Source organism: Bacillus rossius, chromosome 5 (assembly GCF_032445375.1).
Source record: "Bacillus rossius redtenbacheri isolate Brsri chromosome 5, Brsri_v3, whole genome shotgun sequence".
Lineage (NCBI taxonomy): Eukaryota > Metazoa > Arthropoda > Insecta > Phasmatodea > Bacillidae > Bacillus > Bacillus rossius.
In genome coordinates, this window is record NC_086333.1 from 16,334,612 (window position 1) to 16,355,294 (window position 20,683).

Here is a 20,683-nt window from a genome sequence, read left to right on the forward strand (position 1 = left end):
TCCCTTGGCTTCTGGTCCCTATTTCCCTGTTTACTAGAAATTCCTGTTGTGCCCGTACTGCTCTCGTCGGAGAGGTGTGGGTCCAGGCCAACGTGGCCGGGACCGGGGAATACGGGACCTGGAGGGAGGGAGAGGAGGTGAGGAAGAATGATAGGCAGATTTAAAGGACCACTCGATGTTAACAGTTCCACGAGCCCCTTTATTGTAATCCTGAGAGCCTGCCGCGGCCTGGCGGATCCGTCGCGGGATGAGCGCCCTTCCCACGAAGACCTGGACTCCCGAAGACCGTCTCGTGCAACCCACTCGTCTCGATACGAACTAGAAATCCTCCCACGTAACAAAGTGCCTGATTGCTAATTGCTCCACAAGGGCGCGTGACACGTGCGCGGTTCTTTACGTACAGTCTCGTAACGACGGCGACAGTTCGGCGGTGCGTAACTATGCTTACGCGTCCTATAAGGTCCGACTCGTGACGTAACTCGTAACTCGTACGCTCAATCGTGTGAGCGGTACAACGAGGGCAGCTCAGCTGCCGCAAAAACCCGTACTGTGGCGCTGTCGCCGGACCGCGAGCTCGGTAGACACGTCTCGCGATCAGCGCGGAGCGGCGTGCACGTCCGCCGCTGAACTAGTCCTGAGCAACACTGCCATTCCCCGCCCGCCCGCGGGCCGTCACGCGCGGGCTGCGGGGGAGGGGAGGAGAAATCGGCCGGCGTGGGAGAGCGCCACCCCTCGCGACGCGGACGAGCGCCAGGCCGCGATTACATATTAACACTGGGAGACATTTGCGAAAATTACAAGATTATTTACACAATAATTAATACATTACGGTAACATTATTTACACGCTTATTAAAAGTCACGGTCATTTGAGAAAAATATATACAACACAGAATCATTTGCACACTAACAGTGGCCCACTGGCATGCTAGGGCGCACGCGGGTGCGTCCCTGGCTGTCGCACTACACTGATGGTGCACTGGGGGGGACAGACTCCCTCAGGCTCGCGTCGGTGGCCAGGTACGGCCTCTGTATCTGGGAGGGTACGACGACTGTCGTCAAACTCTTTTTTTAAATGTATGTATATTCACATATTCATGTACACCCAATGAATAATTTCGAATATTATTTTGACTAAAATAAGATTTATTTTTATTGTCAGTAAAAAATTAATGTTATATGCCTAATTCGTGTAAAATAACCAATCTAATGGACTGATATGTGTATTTAAAGGTATTATAACATTTTCTTGAACAAATAAAAAGTAATAACATTGTTTTCTTTAAATATGGTGTTAAAATATAATAATGGATACATATAAGAAAATGTTAAAAAAAAAAAAAAAAAAAGTTGTGGTTGACTGGGATTTGATCCCATGAGCTTTTATCAGCTAAACATAATACTACAATGCTAAATATACAAATTCTTTAATATAGTTAAAATTTTTGGTTATTAATGGTTTAGTCCCAAAATTATAATGTATTTTTAAAGTTACTTTATTATTTCTTTGTGTGACTATTACGGTCTATAAGAGTTTCCCCCTCTTTCTGAAATCGGTACACATACAGTATCACGAATTCCTCCTTCACTGGTTTGGGGCAAACCTTCTCCCTACTGCCATTTTCACAGCTTCTCATGGTGACACCTCATACAAACAACTCAGGATAACCTCCAGCACTAATCCTGAACATTTACTGGTGATACCCTGGATTAATTCGCCCTCATCGACAAACAGCCTCAACTGTCGAAACTTATCAACCGCCAGGAAAAAGGTCAACATTTTTTTCGCAGGCTCAGTAGTGCCTAATTGAGGTAGGTTGTTTAAACTCTCCCATGATAATTCATCTCACATTGAGAAAACTACTTCGACTTGGTCTTGGACGCCTCTACCCCTATTAACTTTTTCCGCCACCTCATCACTGCCCCTCAAAATCTCTACTGTATCATTTTCCATATCCATGAAGCCAGCTGCCTTTAAGTTGGTGACCAAGTCCTCCTTACTCAATTTATACATCCACAAAGTAGCCATTATTGCAGACATCCAATTTTTTGGCATCAGATACCACAACTATCTTAATTTACATACCCCGAAGATTATTGCCAGTGCTTCCTTGTCCACTTGTGGATAATTGCGCTCAGACTTTTGCAGTTTATGTGATCCAAAAGCTACCAGTGCTTCATTTCCATCTTCTAACCCACGAGCCAACACTGCTCCTACTCCATACTCAGAGGCATACATGTGAAAAAAATGGCTTGCCAGGGTCATAATGTGCAAGAACTCTCTTGATTTGCAGTAACTGTTTGGCTTCCCAAAATGCCTAATAATGTTTGCTTGTCCACTACCATAGTTGCCCAAAATCCAGTAACCATATAAGTAAGTGGTTCCAGAACCAGTGTTTTGTTGGGAAGGAATCGTTCGTAAAAATTCAACAATCCCAGGAACGCTTGAAGTTCCTTCCTTGATGTCGGTGTTATAGCATTGTGGATTGCCTCTGTCTCATCCTTATTTGGGTGCACTCTTTCCTTATTTGTCCTGTAGCCCAAAGAGATCACATACCTCCTGGCAATGCAACACTTGTGGCTCTTTTCAGTCGCAACCCTATTTTCCCTACCGGTTTCTGGTACCTGATCCACTCTATGCCAGTGCTCTTCTGTGTCTTAAAACCAGAAACAAGCCCTTCATCGTATTTACAATCAGGATAATTGCCATTTTTTCATCAACTGACAACTGTGAATAGACCTCTTCCAAGTCCAAGTTAGTGAACCATGTTCCACCTGCTAGCTTAGAAAATGCCTCGTTGACTGTAGGCAGTGGATAAGTGCTAGTCTCATATAGTGTTGAAGTGGCAATTGTAATCTCCACATGCACATACTGAACCATTTGCCTTCTGAAGGGGCACATTTGGTGTAGTCCATGTAGAAAATGCAACTGGTTTAACACCCCACGTTCCAATAATCTGTCCCTAAGTGCAAATGCTACAGACCAGCTTTTCCTGAAGTTAGGTTTCGCATCTGTTTGTATCTCTAACATAACAGGTGGTTCCATATACTAGCCTAGAACCACATTGGAAAATACCTTAGAATATTTGTTGAATATCTGATTTGCTTTTTCCTCTTGCGCTGATATTCCTAGAGGTGCCAACCAGTTTCTGCCCAACAAACTAGGGCCTCTGCCTTATGCCACCAGTGGGGTCAATGGAACGTCTGCAGACTTAGTTCTCACATTTACCTTCAGAGATAGATACCAACACTTGCAACTTTTCCTGAGACTTAGTGTGCAATATCATGTTTGTATCTTGTAATGTTCGCTTCTCAGGCCACAACTGTTTGAACATGCTCCAGCTTCTGATAGTCTGTCCTGCCCCCATGTTAATTTCCATAGCTTTAAACTGTTCTCGGCTCAGCTTTTAGTCCTGGGACGTTCTATGTATTAAGACTTTTCCAATGCAAATTATTTATTTATTTGTAACAATTTGTTCCATGCCAACCTATGGTATAAAGCCTTGGTTGGTAGGCATGAATACAAAAAAATTATAAACAACCAAATAACATTTTAAAGACAGATAAACATATTGGACGAATACATTAACAATAAGGACAATACAGGACCATCACAATAAACAAACAAAAAAACAGATAAAACATCCCAAAAACTAAATCCAAAAGTACAAAGTATGAAAGTATAAAAAGTAAAAAATATAAAAGTATAAAAGTATAAAAGGCAATGGTTACTAGAAAGTTATAAATAATGAATTTTCAAATTACTTTATTGACAACGCTGAATGCGGACATTAAACATACATGCACACACAGATTTGTACATATATGTATATATTTAAACAATTGAAAGTTGTAAATATTGGTCTCTTTGTCTCCCCTGTAAATAATAACAAAATTAGATGATATATTATCCATGTTCTTTGTGGATTTTGATAAGGAAAACCTATAGCATTTTTAATTATTTAGGTAGGTATCAAAAATGTACAATTTACCTGACAAGATTATTAATTGTCTTACCTCTAATTTTACATTTTACTTTGTACTAATTGCATCTGTGTGACATAATGAAGATTAGGTATAATATGTCTCACGTTTATGCTCATTAATGTTTATCAATTTCTTCTAATTTTATGTTTCTGGTTTGTTTGGATTCTTGCATATGGTTTATAAATAAAATGTAACTTCAAGACTTCCCAAAATTAGGTTACCTGGAGAAAATTAAAAATTATGGTATAATGCACTTGTTTTTTACGATTTTAGTGCGTATGATGCATGTGTTGGTTAAACTTTATTAAACTGTTTTTAAATAAATGTGTGCATAATATTGTGTACTACTATTTATTTTGAAAATAAATTAACCCCAGTTATTACATATAACATGGTAATGTCTTAACAATGTCTGAACTGTGGCGTGTGTGAGAAGGTATTTCCTGGCAGGCCGTCACACTCGTCTCAACCAGCTGCCGAGGGTCTTGACCTGGTAAGGGATAAGTGGAAGGGTCGAGCAGAACTGGCAACACTGCAGTTCTCAGCCTTGTCCTAGACATGCGTGGGTGGAATCCACACATTCAGGGGCAGGGGACAGTTTCACTGCCTCCGTGTGTGTAAAGCCAGCCAGGAGGGAAGAGAAACACACCCTCTTTGTTAGAAGAGCCTGACTTAAATGACTGCTGTTTGCAGCTGTGCAGATACTTAACACTGACTGGGCGAAGTGGTCGGGTAGTTGATTTCGAAGGTTTTGTTCCCATTTTAAAAAAGAGAAAAAGATTAGTGGGAGTAGGGATTTACAGTCACTGAACCGCACCCTTAAAAATTAATTACTGATACAGAACTACCCATTCACCCTCAGCACATTCTTAAATGCTTTTCTTAAACAGTTCCCACTTGGATATCTTGAGCAGTTTTCAAATTGCATGGTTTCTTCTGAAGTTCTGCACGCTGTGTGTGTACCTAGGTAGGCAACACCCTTAAGAATGAAATTGCATACTTTTGAATATACTGGGACAAGAGGTGAAAAACTGAGAGAGAGCATCATGCATATAGAGTTACGATTTGTATTTTTTTCATTTTTCAAATTTTGTCCATTAAGGTTTTGTTTAATTAAAAAAAATAATAAAGAAATATGTTAAAATTTGACTAAGAATATGAAGCATTTATTAAACTAATTATAATATTAATTTTTTGTAAGATTCTACCCATAAGAGTTGTTAAATAGGTAGGTTAGATTTTAAAAAGAAAAAGGCAACCTTCTAAATGTACAAGACTTAGAAGTAAGTAAATTGAATTGAACAATATGCATGGTTTAATTTTTTTGATTATTCAAAATTTGATTCCTAAGGTAGGGAAAATGGGGGAAGGTAATTTTTATAGTAATAAAACCATACCTCCAAGCAATTTAAGTTGGTGGTAAGAATCTGAGCATATAGCTTTCATAATGAAAATTTAGTATATTTTTCTTCAATTTTACTGAATTAACTACTGATCTGCTAACACACAAGATACAAATTTTTACACTTGCATTATACATTTAAAATAAAATGTCATCATTTGTTTCTAAAATACTAATATATTTATTTATTTTTATGTTATGTGGTGAAACAGGGGTACATTTGATTTTAATTACTCTGTGTATGTAATAAATTTAAATGAAATTCGATTTGTTAAAGATGGCATAATCTAATCTAAAATAAAATAAAATAGGCTCATGTGTCACAAATTTTAAAACAGGCTCCCTCATAAAATATAAAGAATTTAGTGTGATTTTTTCAAGGTAAAATGTATCCTTGATTACTCTTAAACGTAGTTATGAAATCAGTGCATTATATATTAAAAATTAAACATTTCTAATTTAGAAATTTACATAAATGTTTTTGTTATGAGTTAAATATATGCCTGACAATTTATTTTGTCTATTTCTTTAGTAAAACATTTGGTTTATTCATATAAATTTATTGTGCAGTGTTACAGTATCAGCAGTATCTGGAAATTGGCATGAGTGAAGCCACGGATTATTTGCTAATTATTAACTCAGAGGAATTTAAATGGAAATTTACAATTTCATTTTTGAAACCTAAACTAGAAATTATAGGGCTTCTTAAGCCTACTTATTTACTTTCCTTGCGCTTGGTGAAGCATAGAAGACTATCAAAAGTGGTAATTTTACACATTGCAAGTTCTGAAAAAAAAGTTACTATTAAATGAAGAACATTTATGTTGTAATAACATGATAAATATCACTACCTAAAACAATATTACAATAATTTACTTTATTAGCATTTTTTTTTTTCAAATACTTAGTGTTTAAGTTGTGAACATTCTGACTGAGAGTGGTGGCTGTCTTTGTGATTGTATATTGTGTATTAAAATACCGAAGTATCACAAATTATAATCAGTATTCAGTTTGATTTTACCTTCATCCAGTCAGTAAAGCTACTGATACATATTATCATATCACTAAGTATCCATCCTAGTTCACCATGCTTAATAGTACAGTAGAGTCTCGCTAATCCGGACTTGTCCGGACCGGACCCTGTCTGGATCACCCAAAGTCCGGATTAACCGTAATCAACTTTAAAATGTATCAAAAACATGTTTTACTTCTATAGGCTAAAGAAAAATCTTCATGCTTAAAAATCAACTGTGTTTTATTATAAAGTACTTAAGAAACTATGTACATATGTATGTAACTTATAAATAATAAAATGCATTAAATTTACAATTAATTTACATTTAATTTTTCGTTGAGTTTGAGCGTGAATGCTTGTAATGTTACGCCCGACAGCGGAACGCCTTGTTCACGTTGTTGGCAAAACCAAATGTACAAAGCCTCGTCTAAAATTTTATTTTATTTTTTTTAACGTGCTTCTGTTACCCAGACTGTCCTAACTCACCATTTTGGCACAAAAATCTTCAATTTCTTTCCCGTTTTTTCTCCAATCAGGAACAGTTTGTTTTCCCACTCCTAAATCTTGCGCGATTCTAGTTAATGTTTCACCCGCATCACTACGAAATAAGGCTTGGTGTTTTTGCTCCATTGTTGCAGTACTTAACTTTCTTACGTTTAGTAGCCATTACGTTGCTCACACAATACAACATTTGCACTGAATAAAAATAACTGTCATGAGCACCTATCACCAGCATGAGTAACCATCGACTGAAGGGAAGAAAACAAAACAACTCGCAGGTATAAAGTGAGTCACTTCTTGGAAAACAGACGATGAGCGGAAAACTAGTGGTAAGACTCCCCGCAACTGAGTGCAAGAGGACCGTCTCTTAGAAATGTATTTTCTTATTTACCTTTGTCACAACATTCTTTTTCATAATTTTTTTTAGATCCGTCTGGATTAACCGGATGTCCGGACTAGCGGGGTCCGGGTTAGGGAGACACTACTGTACAATAGTACAAGTGGAAAACTAGAGTCCTTTTCCTCAGGAATGTATGTGTGTGGACCAGGGGCTGAGGGCGTTGTACGTGAAGAAGAAATCTGTGTTCGACCAAGGAGTGGCAGCGCGCCTGCCCGAGGCGTATCGGAAGTTCTGGCGTGAGCGATGGAACACAGATCCAGCCCCGGTCCATTATGTGCCCGAACCGAGCCGGTGGAAGAGGAATCCGGAGACAGGTGAAGTGTGAGTGCACTCTACGACCAGTCTTGTAATACTAATAAAACATTGTCAAATCCAGAGGTTTGATTCTGGGGCACTCCAGGCTACCAGCAGTTTGCATCATACTTTGTAAATTGCAGATTGCTTTGTAATGCTGAGGATGTATCTAAGGGATTAGTAATTTCATTGGATATTATGACTTTACTAAAATAAATTTCTGAAAATAGAACTTACTTTTACTATGGGTTACCACAAATGGCTCAGTAAACCAGGTTTTATTTATTAGGTATCTATCTGCACGATCATTGGGCAAAGTATTCACAGTTTCCGGTAAGATGATATAGGTAAACTTCGTGACCATCTACGTCTACTTCCGCTGCTTCTGGACCGTAGTAAATGATGGTTTTTATTTACGCAGTATTCCACACATATAATTTCTCGTACAGTGGTGCCCAGGCACACACTATCAACTTAGGTTTGGACCAGAGTCCCACGTGACCAGGTCTAGAAGTTTAGTTTCGTTTCTCCATATCGTAGGGCCTTACACGTCCTGCACATGCAAGGCTGTGTTAGAAAAACTGCAGAAAGAAGCATCAAGTGAAGATAACTGCACAAAACTAGGAAGGAATACTGTAGGGCTTCACGATAGTCTCTTATGGATCGAAGCTTGCAGCAATTGTTACTTATGGCCCTGTGAATGAAAAGAAAGTGATTTCTTTATACATAGAGGAGGACAGAGTAAATGTAAAGGAATGTTGTCTGTTTGTTGGAATGGATTTGCCTTACTTGGGAGCTAGTCCAGATGGATTGGTAGGCGAAACTGGACTCGTGGAGGTGAAATGTTTGCTATTAATCGGGGGAAAAAAATACTTCGAAGCAGCAAAAACTGGTACAATTTGTGTTCAATACGAAAATGAGTCGCTGAAACTAAAGAAAAATCATAAGTATTAGTATCAGATACAAAGACAGTTTTGATTAGTTGGAAACAGTATTTCGATCTCATTTTGTTTAGTGATAGTGGAATTGAAGTGTTACGAGAAAAACCAGATGAAAAGTTTTGGGAAGAAAAACTACTGTCAAAACTACACAGATTTTTCATGTGGTGTTTGTTACCTGAAATTGTAGACAATCTCATTCTGAGAGGCATGCAAGTTTGAGAACCAGTCATTACTGTGGCTGCTAAGAAAAATAAAGAAAAGTAATAACCAGTGTACTGAGGATTATTTTCACAATGTGAGATTATGTCCTGGGTAATATGTAGCAAAATATGTAATTGTAACGGCTGATCTTCGCTGCCGTTGACGGGTCCTGGTCACTGTGCCTCGGCACAGTGCTACCGCCCCTGGTGTACCGCCCGCCCCCAACGGGCAAAGGGAGGGGGGTGTGCCCTTTATCGGGAATTACCGAAGGGGAGTTAGTAATAATGGGCCTAATGTGCTTTTAAACCCTTTATTAGGATTTCTCCTACACATAAACACCGCGTGTCGTGCAACTGTGGGTTCACGCGCGAGCGAGGCATCATGAGCGCAAGTCCGTCCTCCCTCAGTGGCTGCCTCCTCCAGACTTCCCCCGGCACCTCGCCGACGCCACAGTTTTGTGCTACGCGGCGACCACTAGCCAATGGCGTGCAGGGAGCTACCGGGTGGGGCTACACGGGCGACCCACTAGGTGCACCAAAGACCTTACATAATAGTATCATAAAATTATTATAAACATAAAGTGTGTGTTTTTTTTGTGTGTTTTTTATTATGTTAAGAAGAATGTAGGGCTTGTGAATTTAGTCTTTAATGTTCTACAAGTTATGTTTGTATATGTAACTACATATTATGATATTACTGTAATTTTTGTTTGAGTATTAAGAAATTACAAAATTATCATTCTACGAGTTCAGTGTTTTGAAATTTCAATTGTGCCATTTTTATAAAAATTTTCTATTTGTTTGATAAAATTATTTTGATAAAAACACTATATATATTAAAGTGTTTAGAAATTGTAATTATTTTGCCAAATTTTTATTGTTTTATGGAAACAAGAGTATACTTATTTCACATTTACTTATGTAAAATTTTTCTTTTTATCATTAGTCTGTGTATTGCTTGAATTATACTGTTTAAGCCCTGTCACATTGACAAATTTTTGCTTCCAATTACTAGTGCAGCCATGTTTGTTTGACAAGTTGGATAACTTTAGTTTACATCAAATATTTGCGTATAGGATGTGTTCTAAAATATCTTGGATGTTGGGTGCAATTGACCAATCAAAAACATGCAAAGCGAAAACAGAAATGAGATCTGCTTCCATCACAACGATTCTTTAAAACTATGAGATTAAAGAGGTTATAAAATTGAAATACCTAAAATAAAGTTAATATGAATGTGGTGTGTGAGAAACTTTTATGTTATAAAAAGGTAATGTTTCTATTGTCACCGGCTGGCCTCTACGTTCAAGACCAGGGCTGACAACCGTGCACACGCTCGCCAGAGAGGACCTGCCAACTCTCACGATTTTGGTGTGAGGCTCACGATTTTAAGGTCCATCTCACGCCCTCACGCCAAAATAGTGTTTCCTCACGATTTTTTGGGGCCCCAAGATTTTGTTTGTTAAAAGTTACAAAACAAGTTTTATGAAAGCTTACAGTAACGAGTTTTCATCAATACTCGAGTCACGTAAAGGAAGCAATTTTGCGTTTTGTAGCATGTGCCGTGCTGATTTTTCTATCTCGCATAGTGGAAGAGGAGACATTGTGAAACATGTTGCTACAAAAAAACACAACCAACACATGAAGTGTATTGCTTCCAATAAAAAAATTAATTTTGCTGTGAACAGTGATAATAGTGTTACACGAGCAGAATGTTATTTTACATCTTTTTTAGTTGCGGTCCTGCATGATCTCTACACGACAGCGCTAAATTATGTTCAACTAAATTAAATCTGCAACCTATAATTTGTTGAAATAAATTTTGAAGCAGAGACCATGTAACATATGTACAGGTAAGTATGTCACTTAAATTTAAAGATTCTCATTTGTTGTTTTTTATTTCTAACTTGTATTTATGGGTCTGAAAATTTTTATCGAGGACTTCATGATTTTTTAAATTTGAATGTTGGCAGGTCTGCGAATATAATATTATATCAAAAACATCAAAACCTGTACTGTCAGTAAACCAACCCCCCTCTTTACCAGCGGTGCATGCTGAAGGCAAAAGAAAATTAGCAGACCAAAAATAATAGAGTAGAAACGTAAACATACTGTCTTATTTATTGTGCAAAATAGTTAAAATATGGATCATAGCTCATTCCAGCTAAATAACCAACTACCAAAAGCTGATATTGTAAATACAAAAAGAAAATATTTTCTAAAAATAAATACATATAGAAAAGCTAGCCTATATAAATATATAGATTTCTTTAAAGTTCATAAATAGGTAAAGGTGTCCCCATAAAATATTAAATAAAAATCAATAGTTCGAGTGCTGGCAATCAGTTCTCACTTCACAAGTCCGAAAAGGGTGTAAACGTCTCCAACAAGGTAAGTTCCAAAGAGTAGTTACTCAAAAAAAGGTACAAGTTCTGTGCACAAAAATCACTTCAGGAAATCCTTTAAATATTAGCTGTAGTGTTGCACCACGTATTTATACTCACACGCCTCTTCATTTAACTATGCGTGGGGTAGGCATGGTCGGGCAGAGAAATTTGACTTCGGGCGGGCTCGGGCGGGTAATTGTCCAAAATTTTCGGGCTCGGGCAATCTCGGTCGGGCATCAAAATCAGTTAATGAAATAAATTCTGAACATAAAATAGTCGTACTTAAGTTTGCATTGACAAACCTGAACTGTTTTTATTTATTTACTATACCGCACTGATATGAAAGTTAAACATTAAACTAAAAAATAGAGTGCATATTAATCTTGGAAATAAAGTGTTTATTAACTAAATTGTGTTTGGGTAGCTGCTTGAAGGTTCATTGTCACTGTTGATTGTTTGATCTACACTTCCACTGGTATCCATTTTGGTAAAATAATGACATGAATTAAATAGAAACAATTCACAACCACTTTCTGTAAATGCTACTCAACTACAATGTGTGCAATTAAAGTCAGCATATAATCCTTCTCGCACACAGCAAGCAGCTCCACCGGCCTTGAACACTACTTTGTGACTATTGAGCAGTGAGCATCCGCCGTGCGTACGCGCGCGCGCGTGTGTGTGTGTGTGTGAGAGAGAGAGGCGGGCGACCAGCTGCATCGTTAGTCAGCCAGCGAGAGTAACGGTAAATGTTGACCTTGACCACTTCCGCTTGCTACAGGGCTCGCTCTCTTATATCTGTCTCCCCCTCCCACAAACACACTTGCTGACCGGGCACCTTCTTTATCTTATCTCTCACGCACACTCACTTCACCGGCTGGTGCCGGGACGGCGGCGGCGTGGCATGTTCCTGCAGCTGCCGCGCGTTCCAAAAAAAAGAAGCTTTGTTTACTTGCGCCGTGCGGTATTGCCGTTTTCCAAAGTGCCCGATATTTTCGGGCACTGAAATACCCGCCCGGAATTTCGGGTATACTTGATACCCGAAACACTGCCCGAAATTTCGGGTACCCGACCATCCCTAGCGTGGGGCTACATACACAATATCAATTAGCTTGCACGGCAATCCATTCATTGACTATTTTGATGAATATCAAAATGAGGAAGTTATTCAGTTCTGTACTATTTTCCAAAAAGTACTAACAATTCTTCGGCCTCTAGGCCCCAAATAATAAGACGGGAAGGATACTCCTTACTTTGAGACATTCGGCGAGGGGGCCCCGTCGCCATCGTCAGGCCCGTGACGGTGGCTGGTGTTTGTAGGAGTGCAGGAGTTCCATGCTGACCCGTCGGCAGTCAGAACAGCAGTCCCGCCCTCGCTCTCGCGCGATTGTCAGCTGTTTCCATTCGGCCGGTCGGCCCACATCGTGGCCCGGTCCGGAAACACCCGAGCCAGCACCGACAGCACTCGCACGTAAAAGAACGAATTTAAAAAAAAATAACCATCCTAAAATATTTATAAAATTATTAATCCTTAACATAAAGAAAAAATCTAAATGAAGTAGCAATAAATAAATAAATAAATCAAAGGAAAATAATTACCAATTTAACAAAATAAACCCTAACTAAAGCGAGAAAGTTACCGATTCGCGCCACGTTCGCGTGAAACTGTAACAATACAACTTAAAAAAATCGCTGAACTTTTATTTTATTATGTATAGAATATTATTGTAAATTAAATTTTATACATGAAAAAAAAATGTACAAATAGAATAACAAGTTCAAAAATTCCTTCCAGCACTATAATGCACTAATTTCAAAATTGAGATAAAAATTGAAAATTTTGAGATCGTAGTTTTTTTTTTTTTTTAAAAAAAACCTTTTGATAGTGTGACATGATTTAAAATACATTTAAGATAATCTGTCCAATTTTATGTGATGGAGAAAATTTGAAGCCATTTTCCATCCAGTACTACCCCTCTAACTCAGTTCTAAAACATATTTGAGACAAATATTTGACAGTGTGACATGACCTTTAAAAATAACTTTTACATTGAGAATACAGAATTTTATTCTAGGTTTTTGTTTCATTGTTTCGCTAGTGGTGGTTTACTGTATAATTTTTAAACCAGCATTTGAGACTTGGTTTCATTGCAATACAAAGTGAAAACATACAGTATTACAGCTACAGTTGTTTATGCGATTTTGCTATTACAAGACTTTTAGATTACTTCAACATTTATCAGCAACTTTGCGTGAAATTGTAAATAATTTCTTCATTTTAAAATTTTGTCACCTAATTACTGCTTTGCTGACAGTAGGTGAGGAAGTGATCTCATAATAGTGTAGCTGTGTCACACATGAGGGCTGTTAAATAAAATAATGCACAAAATTTAAAAAAATCTGTAAAAACCTATAAAGGATATTAGTTTTATTTTAACCAATTATTTTTGTTGTGTACACAAGTAGTAGGTGCAAAATTTACTTTTTTTGTAGTACTTTCAAATGATTTGAACAAAAAATTTGTAATAAATGTTTTTGGGTACGATTTTACATTGGTTCAGATGTTAATGTTATCAATGCAAATTTTATATTAACACAATCGTTACATCGGCTTCCATTATGTACCCAATTCCACCTCCTCCCCCCCTCCATCTAGTGTGTTGGAATGTTTTTCATAAACAAACCTTAATTGCACTGTACACAATAAAGATTCATGAATAGACAAACCAAATTTACTGCAAATTTTTTTTTGCATTAAGATTTGTGATAGTATCTCACTTTTAAAGATGGCGCACGAGATGACTCGTGTCGGTCGGAAATCTACAAAGAGAAAAGGTCGTTTCACAGTGTGATTTAACTGCTTACTAGCTTACACCTTTTATGTATTGAATGCCTTACACCTTTAGTATAACTAATTCATCTCATGACCATGTTTATCTGGTGAAGAAATTATAGATGTTATTTACCATTATATTTTACAAAGTAACTAATAAATCCATTTATTAATTTCCTGCAGTAGGAGGGTCCATCCAGCAAACTCTCAGGGTCTCTCGCCCCTCACTCTCCACCTCCAGATGGCCTCATGCAAACGGGTGTAAATTATATCTAAATAACAGACACATGATTAATACATATTGCAATATTTAAAAAAAAATTTTTTTAAGTCTATCTTACAGTAATAAATCATGACAAGGCTATAAGCAAATAATAATGTTGATAAAATTGTTTAGACGAGAAAATGTTTTTTTTCTGTTGTAAAATTTTGTTTTTTTTTAATGAACATCAATCAATAATCAAGGTAAAGAATGCATTGACTGATACAAAATTTTGCTTCATGTTCATTTAGCCTAACTTTTTGGTGTAACCTGTACATTTTTGGGATATCACACACCTTTGACTTCCTAATTAATCTATTGGGATCTCTTTTACAGATACCCGTTGTGAATTATGACCTCACTCAAGATTAGTTAAAATTATTGTATTCACACAATACACTTTTCCCAGTATCGCTCGAAACTGCCGCTTGCTGTTAGCAGCATAGTCCTCCGTGGCTGAGCGATCCTTCCACAAGGACATCAGGCAACACTGTCCTGTGCAATCCCTACCCTCCCCTTCCCCATCCGACGAGCAGACCACGTTATTTGCCACCGCCGACAGCACGTCCAACCACAGCTTGGCTCCTTCATGCAACCGGGGAAGGAGGCAGAGAGAGAATGCGTAGAGAGTCCAAACAGTTCGACTTTTGCCACGGGAGGGTTGCACTGGACGGCCTTTGAATGTTACATCTGTTTGAAGAATGCAAGCATTTATATAAGCTTCGCCAGCAAGTTATCTACGCAATTATACTTAAACATTGTTGAAGATATACATCATTTAATTGTTTACAAATGCTTTGTCTAAAAAATTTTCTGACATTTTGATATATAACTCATTTTAATTTAGTTTTGGAAGTTGTTAAAGCTTAGCTTAAAAAAGTGTATATGCAACAATTGAAAACTTAATATGTTGCATTTTAAAAACACTATTTAAAGAATTTTTATAAGAGCACTTCATATTCTTTATTCAGAAATAAAAACAAGTTTCTTTAAAAAAAAATATTTCTTTTCATGCTGGAGTTTCTGCAAAACATTGCTCAAATTTAAATTAAAAAGTTAAAAAAATGCAATAATATTTTAAAATTTTTTCTTTGTTACAGGAACTCAGTTTTTTAATGCAAGGAATATTTTCATGAAAGGAAAGCTTTATCTGAGCATTTTTAATTTATGCTCGATACCCCTTAGCAGTTGAATGTGGAAAAAACACAATATTTAACTATATGTGTAGTGTTCAGTCTTAGTTCTTTAACTCTAATTGTATTAGATTCGGGAGTAATGCATTTTTTCCCCTTAAAACCAAACCTAATTCTTTCACATATCTTTTATTACATATTTCTACCTGTATTGGAATTCTAAACCTGATATTCAGTATTGGACGTGTGTGAATTGCAGTGTGCTGACCGAACCGTGTGACACTCGGACACTGTTGTGACAGGTCGCGGGTGCAGAACGTGCCCCTGCCGGTGAGGTACCCCGCGGAGCACAACCAGGGCCTGTGGGGCGGCGAGGGGGTGGTTCAGGGCTTCCTAAAGAAACACCCGGTCCGCCGGCGTGTCCCTCACTTCTGGGTGCCTCAGCTGAGGCGCTCCGTCGTCCGCAGCGAGGTTCTGGACCAGCACCTGGCCGTCACCGTCACCGACCGCACCATCTCGCTCATCCACCGCCACCGCGGCTTCGACCACTACCTGCTCCAGGTGCCTGCCTCGGTCCTGCCGGAGAGCGCTCACGATAACACCTGGCGGCATTGCCGTGCGTGCATTTGCGAGCCCGCTAGTTCCCACGTTCAGGGCCTAGCTTTTAGCGCCTTCTGTTGGATCTGCTGACGAGCACAAACACTTTCCCAGCTCCTGTTGGGATGGCATGGTGTCATGTGTTTTATTTGGTTTTCTATCTGCTCTCGAACCTCTAGGCTGGATCATCTATTTCACCTTGTACCTTTTGATTTTTACTCATAATTTTTGAAGTGAAATTTCTTTACACCTTTTTGGGTAAGTCGAAGCAATATCACCAGAGTATAACAGACATGTATAAAGCTCACGGGGGGCTATGAAAAGTGCAGTGCAAATTTATGTGTAATATTTTAGCCTTAAAATTATTTGCCAAAAACATAGTGACAACAGCAGTGCTCTAGGGCATATTTGCATTATAGAACACTAGCATGCGTGCAACTTGCATAAATGTGTACTTGCATGTATGTGCACTTGTATACTTCAGTGGTTGTATACATGTGCACTTTTGTATTGTGCATATGTATACTCTAATACTTGCACACACACAAACTTGGCGTACTTACATACTATGTGTACTCACATACTTCCACGCTCTGATACCTGTTCACTCCCATGTATGCTTGTATACTTGCACATTTGTACACATAATTTAAATATTTGTATACCCTACAATTTTTCATCCCTCTACGTGTGAAGTTTCACTTATAATGTGTCTATCGGCCACTTAGACTACTTAGAGAGATAAATGTGGGAAAATTTCCAGATAGTAATTTTCCTTTCTTTCAATGTCAACACAGGTTGACATAATTAAAGATAGGTTTATATAGGTACTTTGATATTAGTACAATCTTTCTATGCTATAGTTTGTACATGTACATAGAAATTTTTATATCACTTGTAAAATTTGATGCTAACATTTTATTACTGTCGAAGTAAAAAAACATTATTTCTAAAAAGTATTTATAGAACTGTATGCCTGATTGAAGAGTACATTTTGTCTTTCTGTACCATCTGTTGGCTTACTTCTTGTGTTTTTAGTTATGTTTGTATGACATAGTTGAAACAATTTATTTGTTCATTTCTGTGAAGGTATAACTAGTTGAAAAATTTTCCAGTGTTCAGAAAATAACAAATATTCTCATAAATTACGGTAAAATTTTCCCAGAGCTACTTTTCCGAGGACAAACATCTCTAGTGGCCATTCACCTGTTTTATTGTTTTATTTAACTGTTGAGTGGTCTGAAGAAAATTCATTTAAACAGATCAATATATATAAAACCAAACCTTACTTCTGTATTTTGAACATAAGGACCATTTCAAAAACCCGGGTGGGCCTCGAAGCCCATCCACTCGGCGAACCGTGCGGCGACGCAGCTATGGCTGGCAGCAGTGTCAATAAGTGCGTGGACCGCGCGCCCATTTACTACCACTGGTATGCACAGCAGTTCACCTCCCTCTGCACTCACATGCCCCAGACTCGGCGCTGCTGCGGTTGTTGTTGGTGTGGTTGTTGTTGTTGTTGTTGTTGTTGGTATTGTTGCGTCTTCTCCGGTGTTGCCAGACTGCCTGAGAGTGGCACAGTTATTTAGCGCCCCGCCCCGGCTGTCCGTTTCCCGCCCTGTTGTCTCACTAGGGCGCCGGCCGGTATCAGTTTCTCACTGGGCAGTGCTCGTGCCAGTGATACGTGCCGTTGGGGCACGTGTGGCATTGTGGTGGCGGTCCCACGGCGATCTCACGCCTGCGCCACGCCGGTGTGAGCGTTCCTGCCGACGGTTGTTCGTTGGTGTGCCGTATGGTACTACGACTCTTGCGTCAGCTGCCATCACTGCCTCCATTCGTGCCGGCTGTTTCGAAGTCCGTGCCGCCTTCAGGTCGTATTACATGGCGCGTGCGTGCTGAGTGAACTCCTCGGCCGTCCGGTGGGTGGCGTGGCGTAGATATGGACGCATCTCTGGGCGCATCAGCTCTATAATGTGTTCCAGCATCTCCTCTGGCTTGCTTGTTGGAAACAGCCGCTTATGCAATTGGAATTTTTAACAATGAATGTCTCTGCTGACTCCGCCGACGTCTGCTCCTGTCAGTACAGCTCAGCTCTGACTGTCATTTCCGCTTTTACGTCGGCAAAACGTACCTCGAATCGCCGGGTAAACTCTGCCCAGGGCATGTCGAACTCGCCAACAATGCTCCACCATGTCTTCGCGTCCTCGCGTAGCACGCCCCCGACACACCCAACGCACTCCATGTGTGGCATCCCGTACCGCTCCAGTCTCTCACGACACATGCGCTAAAACTTTCCCGGGTCGTCACATGTTCGTCCCGCAAATTCAGGCAGGTCGACATGTCCCACAGGTGTCGCATTGGCACGTGCCAAAACTGGGGATGTTGGTCCCCGCTTCCCTTGTGCTACGTCCTGACATGCTGCACAGTGTTATCAATTATCCCGAAAAGAATTCTGTTCTTCTTTGGACATACATACATTGCACGTGCTTAAAGGCCCGGCAGTTCCGGCGCCATACCCCCTCGCATGTTAGTCCCATACAGCAGGTCACTGTGCATTTGAACTGTTCTAGTCCTACCGCATTTCCTTGCCAAGCAACGGCATTGTTGTGTGTTTCGGTGCTTTGCGTACACACGCACGTGTCTGTCCACGAGGCACCCTTGATCCCACCTACACACCTGGGTTGCGCACACGTTACACAGTACATGCTATTAATGTCTAACATGAACTCAGTTTTCGCTCTGCCCACCCCGGCACTTATTTCATTGTTGTCCGCCATTTCCTTGCACACTGTTCACAAAGACTCGGCTCAACAATCCCACGCGCTCGAAGTGGCCACGTTATCAGTCTTGTTACCACGCTCTGTGCTCTCGGCTCCGCAACAATCGCACAAATGTTTACCGATCATTCACTTGCCTCGCCACACGCTGATGGGAGCATTTGCTACCACAATGGGGGTTGAAGTGTTCGTCGAAGTGTAGGGCGCCACCACATGTATAATGGGCATGTGGACCGGGCTACTCTGTTCCTAGGGCCGTGACGTAGCCCATGTGTGGCGAGGCCCGTTTCCCCTGTATCACTCAAAACCTCTGAGAACGACCACAGGTGCATGAAGCTCCTTCCTCTAGCAGCGCTCGTAACTCACTGACCGTTTGTCCTCGCTCCTTGTCCATCTCTTTATTTAATAACTTTTTGAATGGTAATCTTAATAATAAACTCACTACATGTTCTTGAAGCTGGAAGAACCCTGTCATAATTTTAGGATTGTGATTCTGTTTTAATGCTAACACATAACAGCACAAATGTGAATGACCTAACTGCCATACAACCTAGCGTCAGTCGTGCCGTCCAGGGGCCTTGGCGGCCATCGCTTCCCCAGTCGCTTTACATCACACCCGAGGTAAGATGCCTTCAGCACTTCGAGGACTTTACCTTTGTATCGCAATTGACCTTCATCCTGGCTTCTTTATTTAATTCATCCTTGGAGCTTACCTGGGGGACTTGACTGCGTAGTTAATTAAATATAATCCGCTAGCCGGAGTTTGGTCACTAACATGAATCTAGTATCCAACCTCTATGTGGCTCTGGATATTAAGCAAATATGTCGTGCCTTTAGGCATTTTTAAAGTTGTACTTATTTGTTTGATTATGTGTATGAGAGGCATGAGGTGTGGGTATCTTTATTAAATCTCAATACTGAATTTTGTGTGTGTTTTCTACTTTCCTCAACGTGTGCACGAGTTACTATAGACTGGCGTGTGGCATGCCGATCAGAGCCCACTTCACTACCACCTTCTAGTGTGTCTGATGCTGAGAGTGGGCCAGGGGAAGGTGTCATTAGTAACTGGGGATATGTCACACTCCCACATGAGAGACATCATCCCCAGAGGACAGAGTCTGTGTCAGGTCTGTGCCCCTTATACACGATGGTGCCCATTTGTCGTTTATTATCTCAAAGCAAATTCCCTGACCACATCAATATCTTGAAAAATGGTGCAATGAAGTTGGACAAAGAACACTCTTTTTCCAATAAAACAGAGTCTTTTTTTACTACAGTGCTGTGAAAGTATATAAATACTCTCCTGAAACACAGAAAGTGGTTGAGCATGCAGTGTTGGGATACTTATGAAAACTGATTATTGAATTGGCCTGCTCCAAATCATCAGCACATGCAAATAACAAAATGCGGTGGAATGTTGACTATTCCCTCTAAGTATTCCCTGTCATATTGTAACAGTCACATCTAGCAGCGTCTCTCCGCCCATCCACTCACCATTTTGAGCCTTCCTTTCAACCAACTCCACTCAGCATTGTTATGCTCCATCAGTTACTTCAGAAAATGTTAAAGCTTTGGTGTTGTGTACCTTTATTTAAATGTGTTCCGATGGTAATTTCTTAAATTTATAAATGATATTTGGTTCACAGTGCATTTTAAAAACAAGATGGTAACATTTTCATGGAATTCTTATGTTGGACGCATATTTCTTGTGACTTCTAGTTCATCATAAATGCCTCCAGGGTGCCACCGACATCATTGTTTCTTCTTCTTGCACAAACTAGCTGCCACTTAAGCTACACAACTCTTAAACAACAATATGTAATTTCTAGGGTTCTGCAAATATTCAAAATTCCCGAATTCGAGTTCGAATTTTTTGATATTCGATTCGTCAATTCGAATCAAATTCATTTTACAATAATTCAATTTGCAGAATCTGGCCAAAATACACTAATATA

General features: G+C 39.4%; 1 protein-coding gene across 2 annotated transcripts in view; it reads left to right on the forward strand.

Moving 5' to 3' along the window:
- The window catches only part of LOC134531613 (large ribosomal subunit protein bL28m), a 63,192-nt gene that overhangs the window by 3,934 nt on the left and 38,575 nt on the right, over window positions 1-20,683 (forward strand). Inside the window, exons 2-3 of one of the 2 annotated variants that reach the window (XM_063367364.1) lie at window positions 7,453-7,625; window positions 15,657-15,915. In XM_063367364.1, coding sequence (XP_063223434.1) covers window positions 7,453-7,625; window positions 15,657-15,915 — 432 coding nt within the window. The remainder of the gene's footprint in view (window positions 1-7,452; window positions 7,626-15,656; window positions 15,916-20,683) is intronic. The other variant, XM_063367365.1, reaches the window with a different exon arrangement.